This window comes from Staurois parvus, unplaced genomic scaffold (assembly GCF_062004578.1).
Source record: "Staurois parvus isolate SC_StPar_1 unplaced genomic scaffold, SC_StPar_1.0 ptg001328l, whole genome shotgun sequence".
NCBI lineage: Eukaryota > Metazoa > Chordata > Amphibia > Anura > Ranidae > Staurois > Staurois parvus.
Window position 1 is genome coordinate 195772 of NW_028319124.1, and position 18794 is coordinate 214565.

General features: G+C 41.5%; 1 protein-coding gene across 1 annotated transcript in view; it reads right to left on the reverse strand.

The window, feature by feature from the left end:
- Positions 1-502: 502 nt before the first annotated feature.
- The window catches only part of LOC149436869 (adhesion G protein-coupled receptor E3-like), a 78568-nt gene continuing 60276 nt past the window's right edge, over positions 503-18794 (reverse strand). Inside the window, exons 11-17 of the mRNA XM_089661216.1 lie at positions 17764-17958; positions 15986-16221; positions 14374-14434; positions 13127-13218; positions 7084-7252; positions 3885-3986; positions 503-2560 (exon numbers count right to left, since the gene is read on the reverse strand). Of these exons, the coding sequence (XP_089517342.1) occupies positions 2483-2560; positions 3885-3986; positions 7084-7252; positions 13127-13218; positions 14374-14434; positions 15986-16221; positions 17764-17958 (933 nt within the window). The 3' untranslated portion in view covers positions 503-2482. The remainder of the gene's footprint in view (positions 2561-3884; positions 3987-7083; positions 7253-13126; positions 13219-14373; positions 14435-15985; positions 16222-17763; positions 17959-18794) is intronic.

Here is an 18794-nt window from a genome sequence, read left to right on the forward strand (position 1 = left end):
AAGTCAATGCACATCAACTCCACTATGCAAATCAACTTGACTTTGTAGGTAACCCATGAGGGAAGCTTTGGTTGGTAGAGTTTTCCTTTGAATGCACTATAAGCATGAGTGACAGTAGCTCTCTACTTCTGCTCTCATAACAGGCCAGTAGAAGTGACCCCTAACCAATCTAAAGGTCTTATCTGGTCCTAAGTGCCTGTGTTCATCATGGAGAGCCATTAGTACGGCTTGTCTGTGTTTCCCTGGGAGTAACAAATGCCACCTTTTTTCCAAATCTTCTGAAGGACCCCTTTAATAGATGATGCAGCTGGTCCCATTCTTTGTAGACTAACCTGGAGTTCACTACGGAGCCATTTTATAGCAGGCTGGAATCTTGTTTGGTCAGAGCTTTCAAATTTCTTCATTTCTGCTCCTACATGAAGTTTAAATCAGAGAGTTTAAAGACAAACACCTTCTGCTATGTCCAATCTATAGAAAGCCAATAATGCTCTGGTCACAAATGCACCTTATAATAAAATGTTTAATTTGTAAAAAAAAAGATTCTACAGTATATACTGTAGAAAAAAAGAATGAAATATCATTTTAAAACTTCAAAAGTGTGAATAAAACTGACTTAAAACCATTATAGTTTTGCTTATTGTTTATAAAACATGCTTAAACCACCTGACTACTGGAAGGTTTTACCCCCTTCATGACTAGGACATTTTTTTGCTATTCAGCACTGTGCTACTTTAACTAGTAATTGCGTGGTCATGCAACACTGTACCCAAATGAAATTTATACAATTTTTTTCAACGAATTATAGCTTTCTTTTGGTGGCATGTGATCACCACTGGGCTTTTTATTTTTTATTATATTAAAAAAAAACCTACTTTCTGTTTCAAGACATATCCAATAAAATCAAATTTCTTCATAACATTTAGGCCAAAATGTATTTTGTCTTTGCTAAAAAAGAAAAAAAAATCCCAGTTGGTGTATAATAATTGGTTTGTTTGGTTTGTGTGACAGCTAAAGCATTTACAAACTATGATATATATACTGGAATTTACGCAGTTATAGATACTATACTAATAATGGTGGTGATCAGCGACTCATAGTGTGACTGTGATAGTGTTGTGGAGAATCTGGTTCTAACAGACACTGGCTGGGAGGGGCACTAATTGACTTACAATGATAACAATCAGTGAGACTAATACAGTGATCAGTGATAATACCATACACTGTACTAATGACACTGTCTGGGAAAGAGTTAACATCAAGGAACAATCAAGGGGTTGACTGTGTGCCTAACAAGTGTAATGTATTATCGCTGATCTATGTACAGAGCCCTGTGTGTGTGTGCTGTGATTGGCCACAGCTGATCAGCAGGTTTATAAGCAAAATCATTGACTGACAAACTTGTGCTGTCTCCAATCACAGCACAGGTCAGCAGGAGGCACATGCAGGTACACCAGAAAACCCAGAAGAAAGGTTGTGACATACGGGTATGTCACCCAGCCTGGCTGTGCCACCCGCCAGCAGTAGACATACTGTGGGTGTGCAGCAAGCAATTAAAGCCAGGAGCACAACTGAGACGACTTCACAATTAAACCGGGACCAGGGGCGGACTGACCATTTGGAAACTCGGGCACTGCCCGAGGGCCCCGGGTCAGTAGGGGGCCCCATGAGATGCCCCTGGTACCTTTTTCATAGGCTTTTTTGAGTTTGGGCAAGGACACAGGGGCCCCATGATCCCCTATTGCCCGGGTGCCCCATGAGTTGTCAGTCCGCCCCTGAGCGGGACTAAACTCTCTCAATCAACATTAACTATTCCAATCCTTATTCTGCTAGCATTAGTAAATAGATAGGAAGATATATTATATTTACTTGTTTTAAGCTTCTTTTTACATTCCTTCAGTAACTTCCTTGTTTCTTGCCCAGGCAAAGGATGTCATACATCCCAGGAGTCTTCATGGGCATCTTTTCTTTCTTCTGGAGGAGAGACTTTCTCAGCTAAGCACACCTTCCTGCCTGCATGCCTGAGCTAAGGACAGATGGATTTCAAGAAGTAAATGCTACTCATCTGTTCTTACTCAAGATGGCCGCAACTAGAAATGTGGTGTTTTTCAGAGATTATTCAACAATTTAAGCATGAAGACATGAATAGATAGGTGAGTTTAAATTTTTAAAAATGAATTAATAGCATTTTCAGTTTGTGGTGCTCATATACAGTTAGGTTCTGCTTTAAGAACGTACATTGAACAAGTCCTGAGTTTCAGAGAAGAATATAAGCAATAATACTGCAACAACAGATACATTGGAGTTGATTCATGCAGCAACCAGTCATAACCTTTGCTTCTTTTACAGGGTGTAGACTGTAGAATGAAAGCTGGAACATAAACAGTCCTGTTTTTTCCTTTGCTCCTCCTTTCACACATATCAGGTTTCTTTCCTCAGATTGTCACCATTATCTCCTCTGGACAGCATACATTTCCATTGGGCGCTACACACTTTGTTCTTTCATCACACTCGAAGAATTGTCTGTACTGATTGCAGTTCTTTTAAAGTCTGACATATTTGTCTGTAGAAAGTGAGAAGGGTAGTCACTGAGGGCAGTTATTGGCTAATATAAATATTTAATGAAGCAAGTAAGTCCTCTGAAAAATGAATTGTCTTCCAACATGTACACTCATGGCCAAAACTATTGGCACCCCTGCATTTCTGTCAGATAATGCACCGCTTCGCCCAGAAAAATGTTGCAATTACAGATGTTTAGGCATTCTCATGTTTAGGCATTTCAGTTATTTTTTCCAAGAGGAGTGCTACCAAATATTAAATTGAGGGTGCCAATAATTTTGTCCAGTCCATTTTTGGAGTTTTGTGTCTAATGTGTCGGATTTGGCTTTTTGTTTCTCCACTTTTTTGTGTCATACTAATACAAACAAAAGAAATAAACATGAGAATGCCCAAACATTTGTAATTGCAACAATTTTCTGGGCGAAGTATTGCATTATCTGACAGAAATGCAGGGCTGCCAATAATTTTGGCCATGATTGTATATGAATTACTAGACAGGTTATAATAAAATGGGTTTAACTCCTAGATTGTAAACTCGAAAGAGCAGGGTCCTCAATCCCCTCATGTTTTGCATTGTATTGTTATTGTTCTGTCACATGTTCTGTCTCCCTTTGTAATGTACAGCGCTGAGCGAACTATTGGCGCTTTATAAATACTGTATAGTAATAATAATATATTTACATATTCATAAAAAGCAGTACGGGGGCTGCCACTGACCTCTGTAGCTGAAGGCATTGTGGAGAAATTCACCCTCAGAATTTACAGCTATACCACTGAAGTTGTTCAAATCATTCTCTCAGCAGCTCAGCTCAACCTGCTCTTGCTCTGTGTTTATATTTAAGATCAGAAGAATAATAGGCTGCTATATCATTACTGGGAGAGGAAGCTGAGCTGCAGAGTCACTGCTGGGGGAAGAGTGGGGGAGCTAAGCTGTTGCTGAGCCACAGCTGGAGGAGAAGCAGGAGAATCTAAGCTGCTCAGTCACTGCTGGGATGGGGGGTACAATAACCTGAGCTACTGAAAGAATAACTTGGCCATTCTTGGTGTCTCTGCTTTGAACTTTGAGGATAACTTGTTTCATAGTGCCTGCAGCTACATAAGTATGTGATGGCTTGTTTTAAAGATTATTTACCAACTCAGATTTCTAAAACCTGAAACTGGAACAGTATTATGCATGCTAAAATATTGGGGAACTACTTTTGTTTTCTGTAGCTAGCAAGCATAAATCCTTTGCATGGATAGGTTAGAAAATGAAAATCTACTCCACCTACAGACAACACAAACACTCTTTAATATAGGATGACCTCTCTTATTTAATTTTCACTTACATCTTTAGAGCCTGATGGAAGGGTATCTGTGGTGGATATATCCCGTTTTTGTCTCCTGTGACCACAAACACTATAGAACAGTCTGTGGTATACTTCTCTGACCTAAAAAAAAAAGTCATATACTGACTAGATAATAATAATCATAAGAGAATAAAAAGAGAGAATGAATAAATCTACAATACACTGATCAGTATATATAATATGGACAGGAGTGCCCACACTATTTGGGATGTGGTCCCTTTTAAGGGGGACAATGGGAACACATTTTTGAACACTCAGGGGTTATGAGAAATTCTGGGGTAGTCTGGTCAGAAAGGAGAGGACTGATTTACAAGTGCTCTCTGAATTGGTAAATCCTCATTTAAGATTCGGAGGCTCAGAGAGACTTTGGGGTCAGAAAGAGCCTTCAATCCTGATTACAGAGATTTTCATCCCTAAAAGGGTTTCCTTTGAGTTCCTGCGCCCTTTATGGTATTCCATAGCAGACAGGATCCCAAACTCAAAGTGTGGGACTGGTATATTGGTGGTGAGCTATTATGATGTTATAACTAATCTAGGATTATGGAGTATTTGCTTTTACTTTTGCTAAAAAAAAGCTGTTTTTGTTTGCTTTTGAGAAACCAATAAGGACTGCTCACTTTCTCAAGTGGCTGGCTGGTGATACCAGGCACTCCATATTACCATATGGCTGCTGGCACTTAGATCTCTGTCAATACATTTGTTACTGATCCTTAGTTATCCAGCTGGGAAAAAAATAACAATTATGCTTAGATTTACATTTTGCTAGTAGGGAAACCACATACTGTAGTACTTTTGCAATCTATATTCCAGGTTCTCAACCAGTGGTAATTTTAACCCAAGGGGTATTTCTGTTCAATACAAAGGTTACTTCTGTTTGATTAAAATATATGTATCATCAAACTCTATTGTTTCACTAAATAATAAAGCTCATAAATATATTGAAAAGAAAACCCAAGGATTGAGAATGAGTGTTTGCACTGCCCCCACTCTCATTTCCTGGGATTGTACAGAGCACGGCTGAACTGGTAGCTTTGAGCACTTCACAGCCAATCTCCTCAAACCTGCCTTGATTAGACATGGGAAGTTGACAGTTTCCCATCAAAACCCCTTTCTTCTGCCATGTTGCAGAGGACACAGTGTTGTGCAGTACCAGAAAGGTCTTATCAAGCGCTAAGGATGATGATGCAGAATTGCTCTTCCTTTCCCCATTGCCAACACATGACATAAAACGGGCATACTGCCCAGTCTCTGCCTCTTATTCTGGCTGCACTGCTTATGCATGGTCAATCGCTTGCTTTATAATAGCTGGGAGGTGGTTGCGCATGCGTGGTGTGCCTTTCATAGGGGGCTTGGGCACCGATTGGGCATGTTGTGTCAGAACAGACATGAAGCAACAGCCGCTGGATGCCAGCCATAGATCTTGAGTGTGCATGTAGTATGGGGGGTCTAATTTGCTGCGTGGGGCCCCCTCCCTTGTGACACCACTGTGTCTGAGGCAGTTGCCCCTTCTGCTACCCTTACACATTGTCCTGGCTGTGTGTATGCCACTGATCACTGTTTTATATTCACACCACTAGGAACTGTTTTAAGAATGCAAAGTTTATATCCTGTTCATTTAACAGGCACATTATTGTTAGTACTACATTTCACAAATCGAAGCAAGCATCCTTTGAAAACATAAGGGATTCTTTGGAAAACATTTAGAAACTGTACAGTATATGTCAATGGGTTTTTGATATAACCTGACCCACATTGGGAGGTACTTCGTAAACATAATCTTTTACAGGGTACATGCTTTTATAAAGTTAAAGGGTTAATTCATCTTAGCAACATCCTAACATAAAGACCGGATGGGATGATTCCACTTCCAGGAGTTTTTAGACAGGTTAGGGCACATGTGTCAAACATAAGGCCCACCAGGCCAATTCATGTGATCCTCGCACCTCTCCTGCAGCTGTGGCACCCCCGTGTCTCTGCTCCACCTTGTCTCAGCAGTCGGCAGCAGAGAGGAGAAAAGAACTCTTCTGCCAGACCCCGTGCTTCTCAGAGAGGATCATCTCTGCATCCCCTCCGTCTCAGCAGTCAGCAGCAGAGAGAAGGACAGAATTCCTCCTACAGATCCTGCACCTCTCTGTGTAGCCACAGCACCCCATTGTCACAGACTTCCCTATTCTCAGCATTAAGTAGAGTCCAGCAGCTGACTACAGCCCTCCTCTGGTCCTCCTCCAGAGCTTATACTTTCAGCTTCCCAGCTCCACCCCCAGCTTCTTCCCAGCTGCAGCACAAAGTAAGGGGGGTGCACTGTGATGTAAGCAAGGGTGGGGGGCTCATGACATCTGATGTAAGGGGAGGTGGGGTGCTTTGGACATCTAGTCTTACAGATACAACTGGCCCTTTGAGGGCAACTATAATGTTGATGCTGCCCACAATAAACTTGAGTTTGACACCCCTAGGCTAGGAGGGGTATGTATATGGCCTACACCCAAAGCAAGGGCATTATTCAACTTTAGTCAAAGCAGCACCCCTTGTTTTTATCTACAGGCAATCCTTGCCTGCAGAGGTAGTGTTTTAGTGAAGGTAAACTAACCCATTAAGGAACATGGCCACTGTAGAGTGATATTTCAATTATACTTTTCAACTGTCCCTCATTTGAAGGACTATCCATCTATTGAAACCAATTCACTCTGTTCCTCTTTCCTCCTCTGATGTCCCTCTTTTAGTCAGATGTACATACAGTATCTCAATAAAAAAATATGATATATCTATTAAAAGTATTTTACTGCACCTAACTTTTTATTCAACCTCTAAATTATTACAGTTTATGTTTTAAAAGGCCAGTATGTAGGTAAATAAGGGGTGGAAAAGAAGCACTTATGGGTTTAAGCAATCGCGTTTTGAGTATTAATTCTTTGTGATCTGTGTCAGTGGAGGTGTTGCAGGGGGAGTGCAGTTTGCTTACATACTGTATACTTTAAGATGCCCCTTTTTCTCATCTCAGAAAGTTGGGAGGTATGTTGCAATGCAGACAAGAAATTCACCTGAAGACTTCACACATTTCCCCAGCATTTTTCAAACTTAACTCCATCTCACGATGTATGTTGGACAAAGCTATAATTGCCCAAATATAGCTGTAGAAAATGTTAGCTTTGCACATTAAGATTTATTGATAAAAGCATACCTGTTGATTGAGCAGACAGTGTACAAGGAAGATGTATGCTCCTTGGAGGCTGTTGCAAATAGTGAAGAGGTAGGAAAAGATCAAAATTTGATGTCCAAACTGGAAGTAGCCAATACCCCAGGTACAGCCAAGGATGAACAGCTGGGCTACAGCTTTGAAAGTCAGCAACCTGCAAGCAGTAGAAACAGTAAGGTGGGAATATGGCCAAGAATCTTCCATACAGTGCAGTCAGTGAAATTTCACTTAGTTATAGGGGGTTATGGCAACATCGTGAATACCATATTATGTATATAAAGTTTTAAAAAAGCAAATTTAAACCATTACCAATGGTTTAAATATGTAGCCGGGTGCTTAGCTGGCCAGGAAGAAGCAACTACAGAGACAACGTGCTGCAGTTGCTCTATGTGTTCACTTCACACAGAACTTACAGTTGCAAGAAAAAGTATGTGAACCCCTTGGGATTACGTGGAGTTTTGCATGAATTGGGCATAAAATGTGCTCTGAACGTCATCTAAGTCACAACAATAGAAGAACACACTCTGCTGAACATAATACTACACAAACATTAGATGTTGCCATGGTTTAATTGCACATAACATGTAAACATTCACAGTGCAGGGAGGAAAAAGTATGTGAACCTTTGGACTTAATAACTGGTTGACCCTCCTTTGGCAGCAATAACCTCAACCAAACGTTTCCTGTAGTTGCAGATCAGACCTGCACAACGATCTGGAGTCATTTTGGACCACTCCTCTTCACAAAACTGTTTCAGTGTAGCAATATTCTTGGGATGTCTGGTGTGAATCGCTCTCTTAAGGTCACGCCACAGCATTTCAATGGGGTTGAGGTCAGGACTCTGACTGGGCCACTCCAGAAGGCGTATTCTGTGCTGTTGCAGCCATTGTTTTGTTGAATTACTTGTATGCTTTGGGTCATTGTCCTGTTGCATCACTCATCCTCTGCGGAGCTTCAGTTGGCGGACAGATGGTCGTACGTTTTCCTGCAAAATGTCTTGATAAACTCTGGAATTCATTTTCCCATCAATGACAACAATCCGTCCAGGCCCTGAGGCAGCAAAGCAGCCCCAAACCATGATGCTCCCTCCGCCATGTTTCACAGTGGGGATGAGGTTTTGATGTTGGTGTGCTGTGCCTTTTTTTCTCCACACATAGTGTTGTGTGTTCTTCCCAAACAACTCAATCTTGGTTTCATCTGTCCACAGTATATTCTGCCAGTAGTGCTGTGGAACATCCAGGTGCTCTTTTGCAAACTTCAAACGTGCTGCAATCTTCTTTTTGGACAGCAATGGCTTCCTCCGTGGTGTCCTCCCATGTACTCCATTCTTGTTTAATGTTTTCCTTATTGTAGATGTGTCAACAAAAATGTTAGCATGTGCCAGAGATTTCTGTAGGTCTTTAGCTGACACTCTGGGATTCTTCTTTACCTCATGCAGCATTCTGCGCTGTGCTCTTGCAGTCATTTTTACAGGACGACCGCGCCTAGGGAGAGTAGCAACAGTGCTAAACTTTCTCCATTTGTAGACAGTCTGTCTTACCGTGGACACATGAACATCAAAGCTTTTGGAGATACTTTTGTAACCCTTTCCAGCTTCATGCAAGTCAACAATTCTTGATGGTAGGTCTTCTGAGAGCTCTTTTCTGCGAGGCATGGTTCACATCAGACAGTGCTTCTGGAAACCAGTAAACCCAAAACAGGTGTCAGCAACACATCCAATATCATCACACTGATTGGAGTCAAGGTTGGCTCACTCCTGGCTCCAATTAGCTCTGGGAGAAGTCATTAAGCCAGGGCCTCACATACTTTTTCCTCCCTGCACTGTGAATGTTTACATGATATGTGCAATTAAACCATGGCAACATCTAATGTTTGTGTAGTATTATGTTCAGCAGACTGTGTTCTTCTATTGTTGTGACTTAGATGACGTTCAGAGCACATTTTATGCCCAATTCATGCAAAACTCCATGTAATCCCAAGGGGTTCACATACTTTTTCTTGCAACTGTATATACTGACTCGGCCAGTGCAATTCCACTTTCATCCACTACAGGAATCCTGTGAGGCACAAAGTACTAGAGAGACTGCAAAACAGTGATGGATTTTGGGAAACTGAGTTCTCCGGGGGACGTGACTACTGTAGCAGATGGGGAAGGTCTTCAATTCCCAGGAGGAGGGAAAGCAAGGGAGGAACCAGAAGTAGTTTTATCTTGGCACAATAAGGACGGGCAGTCTCTTTCTGTGGATGGACTGAGGCAGTGCACACCTAATCCTAGTTGTGTGCAGTAAAAGTAGAGAGCCATTGTCCTTGGGCCAGAGACTGTGACCTAGCCTATTGGGAGTCACTTATGCAGAGAGGAGACCAATATTGAATATACTGCTAGAGAAGTCCTCTGTTGCCAAACACCTGGACTGGAGATAGCTGTGCACACAGGACTAGTCAGTGGCCGCTGGTTGGCTTTACACTATGGCTATTAGGAGAGTGAGAGTAACTGCCATTTAGGAACACTGTACCACTGTATGCAGACTCTTTAAAGGGATGGTATTTCATGTGCACCAACTCAAAGTTTGAGCCCCACCAACAGGGCCATATTTAAAACTGATTGGACCCTGGGCAAACATTTTTTTTGGGCCCCCTAGCCGCCACCCCCCCCCCCTCAGCCCCCAACTCTGAAACATGCAATAAATAGCAGCTAGACTCAAAATCGGTTTACTGCAGCAGAACAGACAGACAGAAATTGGTTGCCAGAGGTTACAGCATATCATTACTGCTCAATGACTGGTTCCTAGAGGTTACCGCATGCATTATGGCTCTCAGATCAGTTGCTAGAGCTTACAACACATCATTTCTGCTTGCTGATTGGTTGTTAGAGGTTATTGCACACTATGTATGGAGTGCAGGGTTGAGGGGTGCTCTCTGTACAGAGTGCAAGGTTAAGGGGTGACCTGTGTATGGAGCGAAGGGTTCCTCTATGTACAGAGTGCAGGGCTGAGGAATGCACTGTGTACAGAGTTCGGGTTACACTGTGTATGGAGTGCAAGGTTGAGGGGTGCGCTGCGTACGGAGTGCAGGATTGAGGGGTGCACTGTGTATGGAGTGCAGGGTTGAGGGTGCCCTATGTACAGAGTGCAGGATTGAGGGGTGCTCTGTGTATGGAGTGCAGGGTTGAGGGTGCCCTATGTACAGAGTGCAGGATTGAGGGGTGCTCTGTGTATAGAGTACAGGGTTGAAGAGTGTGCTGGGCGTTTCCCCCCCCCCCCCACATGTACAAATCTCTCTTCCTAACAGATTTCATTTCAGAGTTCACCCACTGAAAATACACACACCCACACACACACATACACAGTCAAATACAGACACACACATACAGATATACACGCGCACACACATACAGACAGACACAGACAAATACAGACACGCACACATACAGACATACTGTACACACACAAACAGACCAGAGGCGGACTGACCATTTGGGAACTCGAGCACTGCCCGAGGGCCCGGGGTCAGTAGGGGGCCCCATGAGATACCCCTGGTACCTTTCATAGGCTTTTTTGGGTGTGGTTTGAGTGTGGGCGAGGACACAGGGGCCCCATGATTCCCTATTGCCCGGGGGCCGCATGAGTTGTCAGTCCGCCCCTGATAGAGACACACACATAGGCACACACACAGAGAAACACACACACACACACACTCAGAAGCACACGGACACAGACATACACACAGAGAAACACACATACACACACACACATACATACACACATACACACACACACACATACATACACACACACACAACATTTTCACAGTGGGGCTGCAGAGGAATACTTACAGTGTGTCTGCAAAGGCTGTCAGTGAGGAGGAGCTTCTGCCTGTGTGGATTCCCCGCCCCCTCCCTCCTCTGTTCTCCTATAGATATCAATGTGTAGAGCAGGGAGGGTTGTGAGCGACCCCCAGGAGAGGAGCGCTGTCACTTGTAGCAGTGCTTCTCTATTTACAAGTGACAGAAGTGAGCAGCGCTGAAGGTGGCGGAATTAAGGCTGGAAAGAAAACCCCTGGTGGGCAGCGCGAGCTCAGGGGGCAGCTGCTTTGGGCCCCACAACAATGACTGGGCCCTGGGCAGCTGTCCCTTTTGTCCCGCATTAAAGACAGCCCTGCCCACCAAAAAGCCCTCAGAAGGTTGAGGACAAGGAGCCTTTTAATAACTGGCTGCTTTCACGGTGATCACCTATAGGTCTTTTCCTTAGCTAAGGACACCCCTTGCAAGATGAATTTTGGAACATTTACTGACTGCACCCAGACAGGTCAATTTTTGCCATTGCCTGCCATTGGACACAGTTTACTGCTGCTGTGATTCTTTATCTGAAGTAATTCCATGGTGTAGCTGCCAATGATGTGTTATTATAGCCTAATGCTTGTTTATTAACAGATTTTGCATCGATTGAGTCAATGCTGTTCAGTTTCTCATCCAACCGTTACAATATGCTCTACTTGCAGTCAACATGTTTGGTGTCAATTTCTGGCGGCTTTGCGATCTTGTGTTTTGGAATACTTCTATCTATGTGTGTATAGGTGCCTGCAGCAATCTTCTACCCAGCCAGGTGTGTCAGAGTACTGAGCTGTTCAGATAGTCATGGCACAAGAACAAACAACTCCATACATCAAGCGGCTACTTCAGGGGTAAGTGCTATATATATCTTTTTTTCTTTAAAATGTACAATGAGTTCATATTTACACTCCAGGTAAGATAAGATAAAATACATAACAATACATAAAAGAGAGCTGTTTTACCTGCCATATGGATTGTCTTTCAGAGATTTACACAGCTCTACCACACCACACAGTCCTGTCTGACTGGATTCAGTTAAGTTACACATAAGGGTCTCTTCCCAAATCCCCCACCATGTGACTGGACAGTGATAGAAGGAGCAGCAGACTGATGTGCTCATTTTTCTGTCACTCTGATCTCCCCTCCTATCAGCATTCTCCGTCTACTGCGGTACAACTGACTGATTCCTTGTACTACTTCTTCTTTTCCTAGAGGCCTACTTTATGAGTAATGCAAGAGGCTGATAACAAGTAAAATCCAAGTATTTACACTTCTTGCATTTAAAAAACACATTTAAAGTGGAGCTCCACCCAAAAGCTGAAGTTCTGCTTTAAGGACTTCCCATTAAGGATTGGCACCTTTGGGGGGGCGGGGGCAGAGCGGGTACCTGAATTTGACAGGTACCCGCTCCCATTTCTGGTCTGATCGCCTAGGCGATCGGAAACAGAAGGTGTCCTCCCTCCCTTCCTGTAGTCTTTTGGGACACGTGACAGGTCCCAGAAGACTACAGGACCATTCGTGAAGCACAGCGCTACTCGTGCATGCGCACACTAGCGCATGGGCAGTGGGTACCCGGCTGTGAAGCCGCAAGTTATTACATCCGGGTGCCCACAGTGAAGATGCTGGCCTCCTGGAATACAGGACGGCCGGTGAAACAGGCTGCGGGGGACACACCACGGGACTGAGGGACAGGTAAATGGCTGTTTTTTAAAAGTCAGCAGCTACAGTTTTTGTAGCTGCTGACTTTTATTTTTTGACAGGGTGAGTGGAACTCCGCTTTAAGAGTTATTACAGAGCTGTATTAAATTGTGTCTTTTTACATTCTATAAATGTCTGGAATTCAGCCTTAATAGATAATTAATGTTGGGCTAATGTGCTCCAGGTTGAGCCTGGGTATTCCTTATTAATATGAAGTCCCTAGCTCAAACCCATTTAATGCTGGCCATTACAAAAGGAACACAAGGTTTGCAGCTGAAGTTTCTCATTATGCTAAATTATGGATAATCCAATAGAATTATTAAAACTAATCCTGGTAGATGACCCTCTCCCTCAATCCTATATGGTAGATATAAATCGTGGCCAGTCCAAACCCTAAGGCACGTGTCCTGGGAGGAGTAGACCTCCAGACCTCTAAACCCAGGATAACAAATTCATGAATGATTCAGACAGTTTTGTTCTACCACCCATTTAAAAACTTACCGGGTGTTCTTCAGAGTGGACACATTTGTATTTACAGATGCTAGCCTCTTTCTTAGGAGATGAACAGTGAGGACCAACAGAACCGTGTTTGCCTATTAAGGATAAGAGTTAATAACATAAAGACATGATATACTGAGAGATCATAAGTCTACACTACTCCTATAATTTATTAGTTTCTCATCCTCTGTAAATGAAAGGACTCTGAAGCTGCATGCTATGAAAACTAATCACCATCATCACCGCCATCATGTGCCGGTTCACATGCATGGCGGTCATATGCATGACATGTGAAATATCATTGCTTCCTATGGTGCCTGTTCACATATGTCTGGTGCACTGGCAGTGCGGATTCAGTGTGGACTGAAAAAGAGCGTTGTCCAATTTCGGAGCAGTGCGGTCCGGTTCAGGTTGCGGATTACAGGCTATGGATTTATATGGGAACCGTTTCTAAACTGCACATGTGTGGATAGGATAAAATCCTGACCTGAACCTGATGCAAACCTGACCTGAACCGCTGAACAAAAACTGTATCAATTAGCTGTTAAAGAAACAGTTACACTTAAAAGACAGATGTAAATAACTTGGTGAGAACATGGTTGACTATAAACAAATAAACCATTGCAACTATACACAAATGTACCATTGCCAACATTATGATGTCAACTGATTTTTGGTTGACTTTACTGTCCTTTTTTTTTTTTTACACAAATCACTAGAATAGAGGGCAATGACAATTGGAAGTGCAAATGATAAGGGAGAAAAGAAAGAAAAATTTCACACTTCTTCCAAAGAATCAAGTAGGAATAAGGCAGAATTATATTGTATGGGTCTCCTTAAAGGGGTAAAGGGGCACGGGTAATGAAGGAGCATAGGCATGGAAGGAGTTTCTGCCTTGAAGAAGACCTTTCATAGAATCATACATGCCCTTGTAAACACAACCCAGTGCCTTTATGGGACAATATAACATCAGTAGCTAAGGGCATCTACTTACAATGACATACATCAGTATATGATTCACTCCTGCATCCACTCACCAGACACCTTAATGTAATCTTATAAAAATCAGCAAATACAAGTAGAAATGTCTGTTGTTGATCAATTCATTTTTTAGGTATGTAAAAGTATCATATTTTAATCAACCTTTAATTACTGCTGATCAATAAAGATATTACTAGGAATTAAAAGCCAACTGTCTCAGTGAATTATGGTAACTTCAAATGGTAAAAAGTACAGATTGTTATACTTACAATGATAAAAACACAGACTGGACCAAGGAAACTCCAAACAATGCCAAGACTGAGCCAGCAACTAGATTGCAGACAGGAGATTGTTCAGATATACTGTAAATTAAGCTATTTGGACATAAAAAGCAATACAGTACAATGCACAAACACGAAAAAATGAAGCAATACTCTATTACACCAAATTGGTAAAAAAAAACATAAAATGCAATTTAACTTATGTAAGGGGCTTTACCGAAGTGCATAATGTATATATCTGCAAATGTTTCACTATCTTCACACCATCTATGATGGGGGATAACATAAAATATTGTAGATTTTTGACCAGACGCAAAAATATTATATTCCATTTTGTCCTGTTCAACCGTGTTGAAAATGTGTTTAATGCTTAAATTTAAAACCCCAGCTGACACAGGGAAAGGAAAAACCCACTTTTGTTCAACAGATTCTCAGCTCACAGGAATGAAAACTGTTTATTTTTTGTCTAACATTCATGAGCTGAGGTCACCCAGGAATTAAAAAGTGGATCTCTCAATTTTTTAAATAAATAAATTAATAAAAATGTATGTGTGTGTGTGTATATTCCTGTCTTAAAAGATGGCTGTAGTTGAATAGTTACTTTCTTTGTAGATAAAGAATAACTGTATTTTTTTTTTCAATACAGTTACCCTTTAACTTACCCCAGCCCTTTCCCCAAAGTCTGATATTCATTTGTCCATTGTCCTGCCAGATCTTCACTTGGATCCATCCACAGGGAGTCACAAAGCCATCATTGCAAACTCTCCCAGCTGTTCCCTTACCTACTCTATGTATGCATGAAAATATCCTATTCATCCATATAGAGATGCCATCTACCCTTCAGATGCATGATTGACAGCCTCTTCAAAGGAACGAATAGAATAGTTAGGCCTATGCAGAAAAAGAAAATGAACAGCTGTGAAAATTGCAGCAGTGGCTCCCCAGCTCCCGATGGGCCCTACAGCAAGTATCTAGCAAGAGTGTGAAGAGGTGTGTATAAGACTTGCGAAATGCTATTTTCCTGGCTCTGACACTGGGCCAGAGACTTTGATACTTTTTGTATACTAGAATTATGCTTTGCCTTATAAACCTTTAGGACCTAATCTACCACCAGAACTCAGTTTTGTAGTACAATATTTGGCTTTCTCACAATTGAAAACTTCAAGAGGCTTGGAATGTTCCTCCATGTAAAAGGACTTGGGCCTGGTGACTGGCCACTTAGAGTGCTGCATTATGAGGAGTTAGGGGAAGTGTCAGGTGTCCCTTCATACCTATAGCTACTGGCCATGTTTTAAGGCTCCAGTGGTGAGGGAGCATGGAAAAGGTAAATCCCGCTACCTTATAGAACATGCTTTGCAGCAAAACTAACATTTTGTATATTAGAAACAGTACAAGCTCACTTTAGGACTGCAGCTATTATTGAATTTTTTAACAATTTCTGCAATTTTTGAAAGCTGAAGCTTGTTCCTTATAATCCTTGGAGATATCTTGATTAAGATTTACACTGAGCTTTGCTCAGTCTTGGTCCTACTGTGAGGTGAAAATAAAATCAAATATATTAGCTCTCAAACATTTAGTAGAAGTGAAGACTTAAACTTACTGTGAGTCTGTCCCGTAGTCATGTGGACGTACAGCTGCTGAAATCCCCACAATCACAGCTGGGATACCAAACCCCAGAAGACACATAATTGGAAAGTTTGATTTTCGGGAGGCCATATAATTGACAGAGCTCAGGTGTCGGACAGTCATGAAGAGCAGAACACTCTCAACAGACATCCAGCAGAAGGCACAGAGGAAGAAAAATTGGAGTGAACCAGCAATGAAAGAGCACAGGAGCTGAGGATAAATAGAGAACAAAGAAATGGGCTCAGTGACTTTCCAGTTCTAATACCAGAGGCTCATAGTGGTACTAGGATCCTTGAAACCCAACTAAAACTGGTTAAATACTAACTGGCTTGACCTTTTCTCCTAAAACTATGATCAGATTTTTTTCCTACCATGAAGAATTCCTCCAAACGCCTATCATTTTGAGTGGAATAATACCTGTCCAGTAATATTGGTGCACCAAGAGCCTTTATCTCTCAGACATAATAAAGGTGAAATAATACACGTATTGTTTGCTAAAGAGACCAAGTGGTTTAATTACTAAAGCTGGTTCACTCAAAATCTTGTACACTTCTGCATGGAAACCAATCAGCTTCCAGGTTTTATTGCTAAAGCTTCATTGAATAAGCTGAGGTTAGAAGTTGATTGGCTACCATGTACAGGTGTACCATATTCTGTGTGAACCTGCTTTAGTAAATCTCCCCCCAAGAGTCAATACAAGTCTAATTAATGTAAAGGAAAATTAACATGGTAATACTACTAGTGCTAGCATTTGTGTTCTGCAAGCAACCTTGTTGTTCTATAATCTACACTTTTCTAAATACAATAAGTGTAAACCCTTTGTGGATTGTGTGTGTGCTTCTTCCGAAACTTGGGTGCCCTCCTTCTGGCCCCACTCCCATACTTGTGTTCCATCACATGCACAATGGAGTGTTATTTATTTAAAAGATCGCATAACATTTCTCCCAGTGAAAATGTACGTGCAATCATTCTGTGCCAATAGAGCTAAAGAAACAGCTGGTCCCGTTTGGTTGTTGTGATCCCCTTCTCCCCCACAAGGGAGGATGTATACTATTGTTTCATCTTTTTATGCTAGGTGATCTGATATGGCTTAGTGATTCATCTCAAGCATGGATCCTGAGGAAGCGAATGCAGCAAAACGCGTCGATCCTATACACTTATTGTTCATTGATCACAAACTCAAAAGACTGTATGGTGGTGCTAGACCGTGATATTGATCGTTTTTATCTGAAAAGATTCCTAATTATTATATTTTTTAATAGTTGTGTGTTGTATATTTATCCCATTGTGAGGTACCTATAAAGTGCCCCTTTTTTTCTGAGCGAGATAGTTCCACATTTATTTTTAGGTGTAGTTACTTATGCTTGCTCTTTTGTTTCTGCTTTGATTGAAAGTTTGGGATGGCACCACAATGTGGAGATTTTTATTTTGTCTCCGAATCACACATTGTCTCTTTCTTGTTAAAATTCCACATTTGGCCACTAGCTAATACTTTCTAGAGGGAAAATCTGGTATTTTCCATTTTAAATCATTGAAAGCCATTCATCCAGCATAAGAAATAGCTTATTATTATTATTATTATTATTATTATCTGTGCCCCATTTGCACAGATGGAATGTACTGAACTTGTAATGCACTTAAACTTAGTGCATTGCTATAATATTTTCTATACATATACCCCAATGTGTTAGTGTTTAAGACTGCTTTAACACTTTGCAGTTCTTGAATATGGTTGTACATTTAGCCAGATACCTTAATCCTGGTTTGATGGATTCCCACCAGAAATAAAAGTTGTCCCAGGAAGAGACATCCACAGAGGGCAGTCAGGACGGAGGTATGAGCGCTTCTCAGAGTCCGACACAGGATAAATGTGAGCAGAGACAGACACAGGCAGAGAAGAGACACACTCAGGCCAATGTAGGAAAGAAGGTTAAGAGTAAAATCTTCCTGTAAAAAGAGAAACATGAAGTGATCATCCCTCAAATCACTGCAATTGTAACTTGTGGTTCCTTCCTTCCCCCCTCCCTTCTACACTTTTCACTTATACACTTTGTGTTTTTTATAATTGTAATATTTATTGGAAGTTTAACAATAGAAGTACAGCACAGGCCCATTAAAAAATAAGATGTTGAGCATACAATATAGTGGATGCAATGTTAAGATGTAATACAAGAGGTCAATGAGATCAAGACATGGCATCTGAAAACATTGTGACAGTTTGATATATTGACATTTAACCAGAAAGATAAGGTAGCATACTTGCTCCTTGTTCTATATGTTTTATCACCATTTATGGGTTTGTAACTGGTCGACCCAGCAGGAAATAACAGACAATATGATCAGAAATGCCTTATTAGAGTATATCTTGAGCAAAAACATTTTTACATTTTTTTTTCTTTGGACAGAGAGGGACAAATCCCTATTGTATCGCCAATAAACAATCTACTAGGTGTTGGTTCCTAATTCTCAGTTATGTGGAACTGGGCTTGGTTTTCATATTTTGCCTTTACAGCCCCTTCAACATGCAAATATTGTAAAATACTTATTACATTACAACATGTCACAAAGATCACATCCCTAAGCACTTGCTACCCAGGGGCAAGATCCTTGTTAGGTGGCGGAAGTGTGAAGAGAGGGCTTACTAGGGGTGAGGAGAGAGCTTACCCCCTTATTAGAGGGAGACTCACCTGAATCTAGCATCCAAATGTAAAAACTACAGAAGACAAGAAAAAATTACATACAAAAATATAATCTATTTGCTCTGAAATAAAATGGAAGAAAAA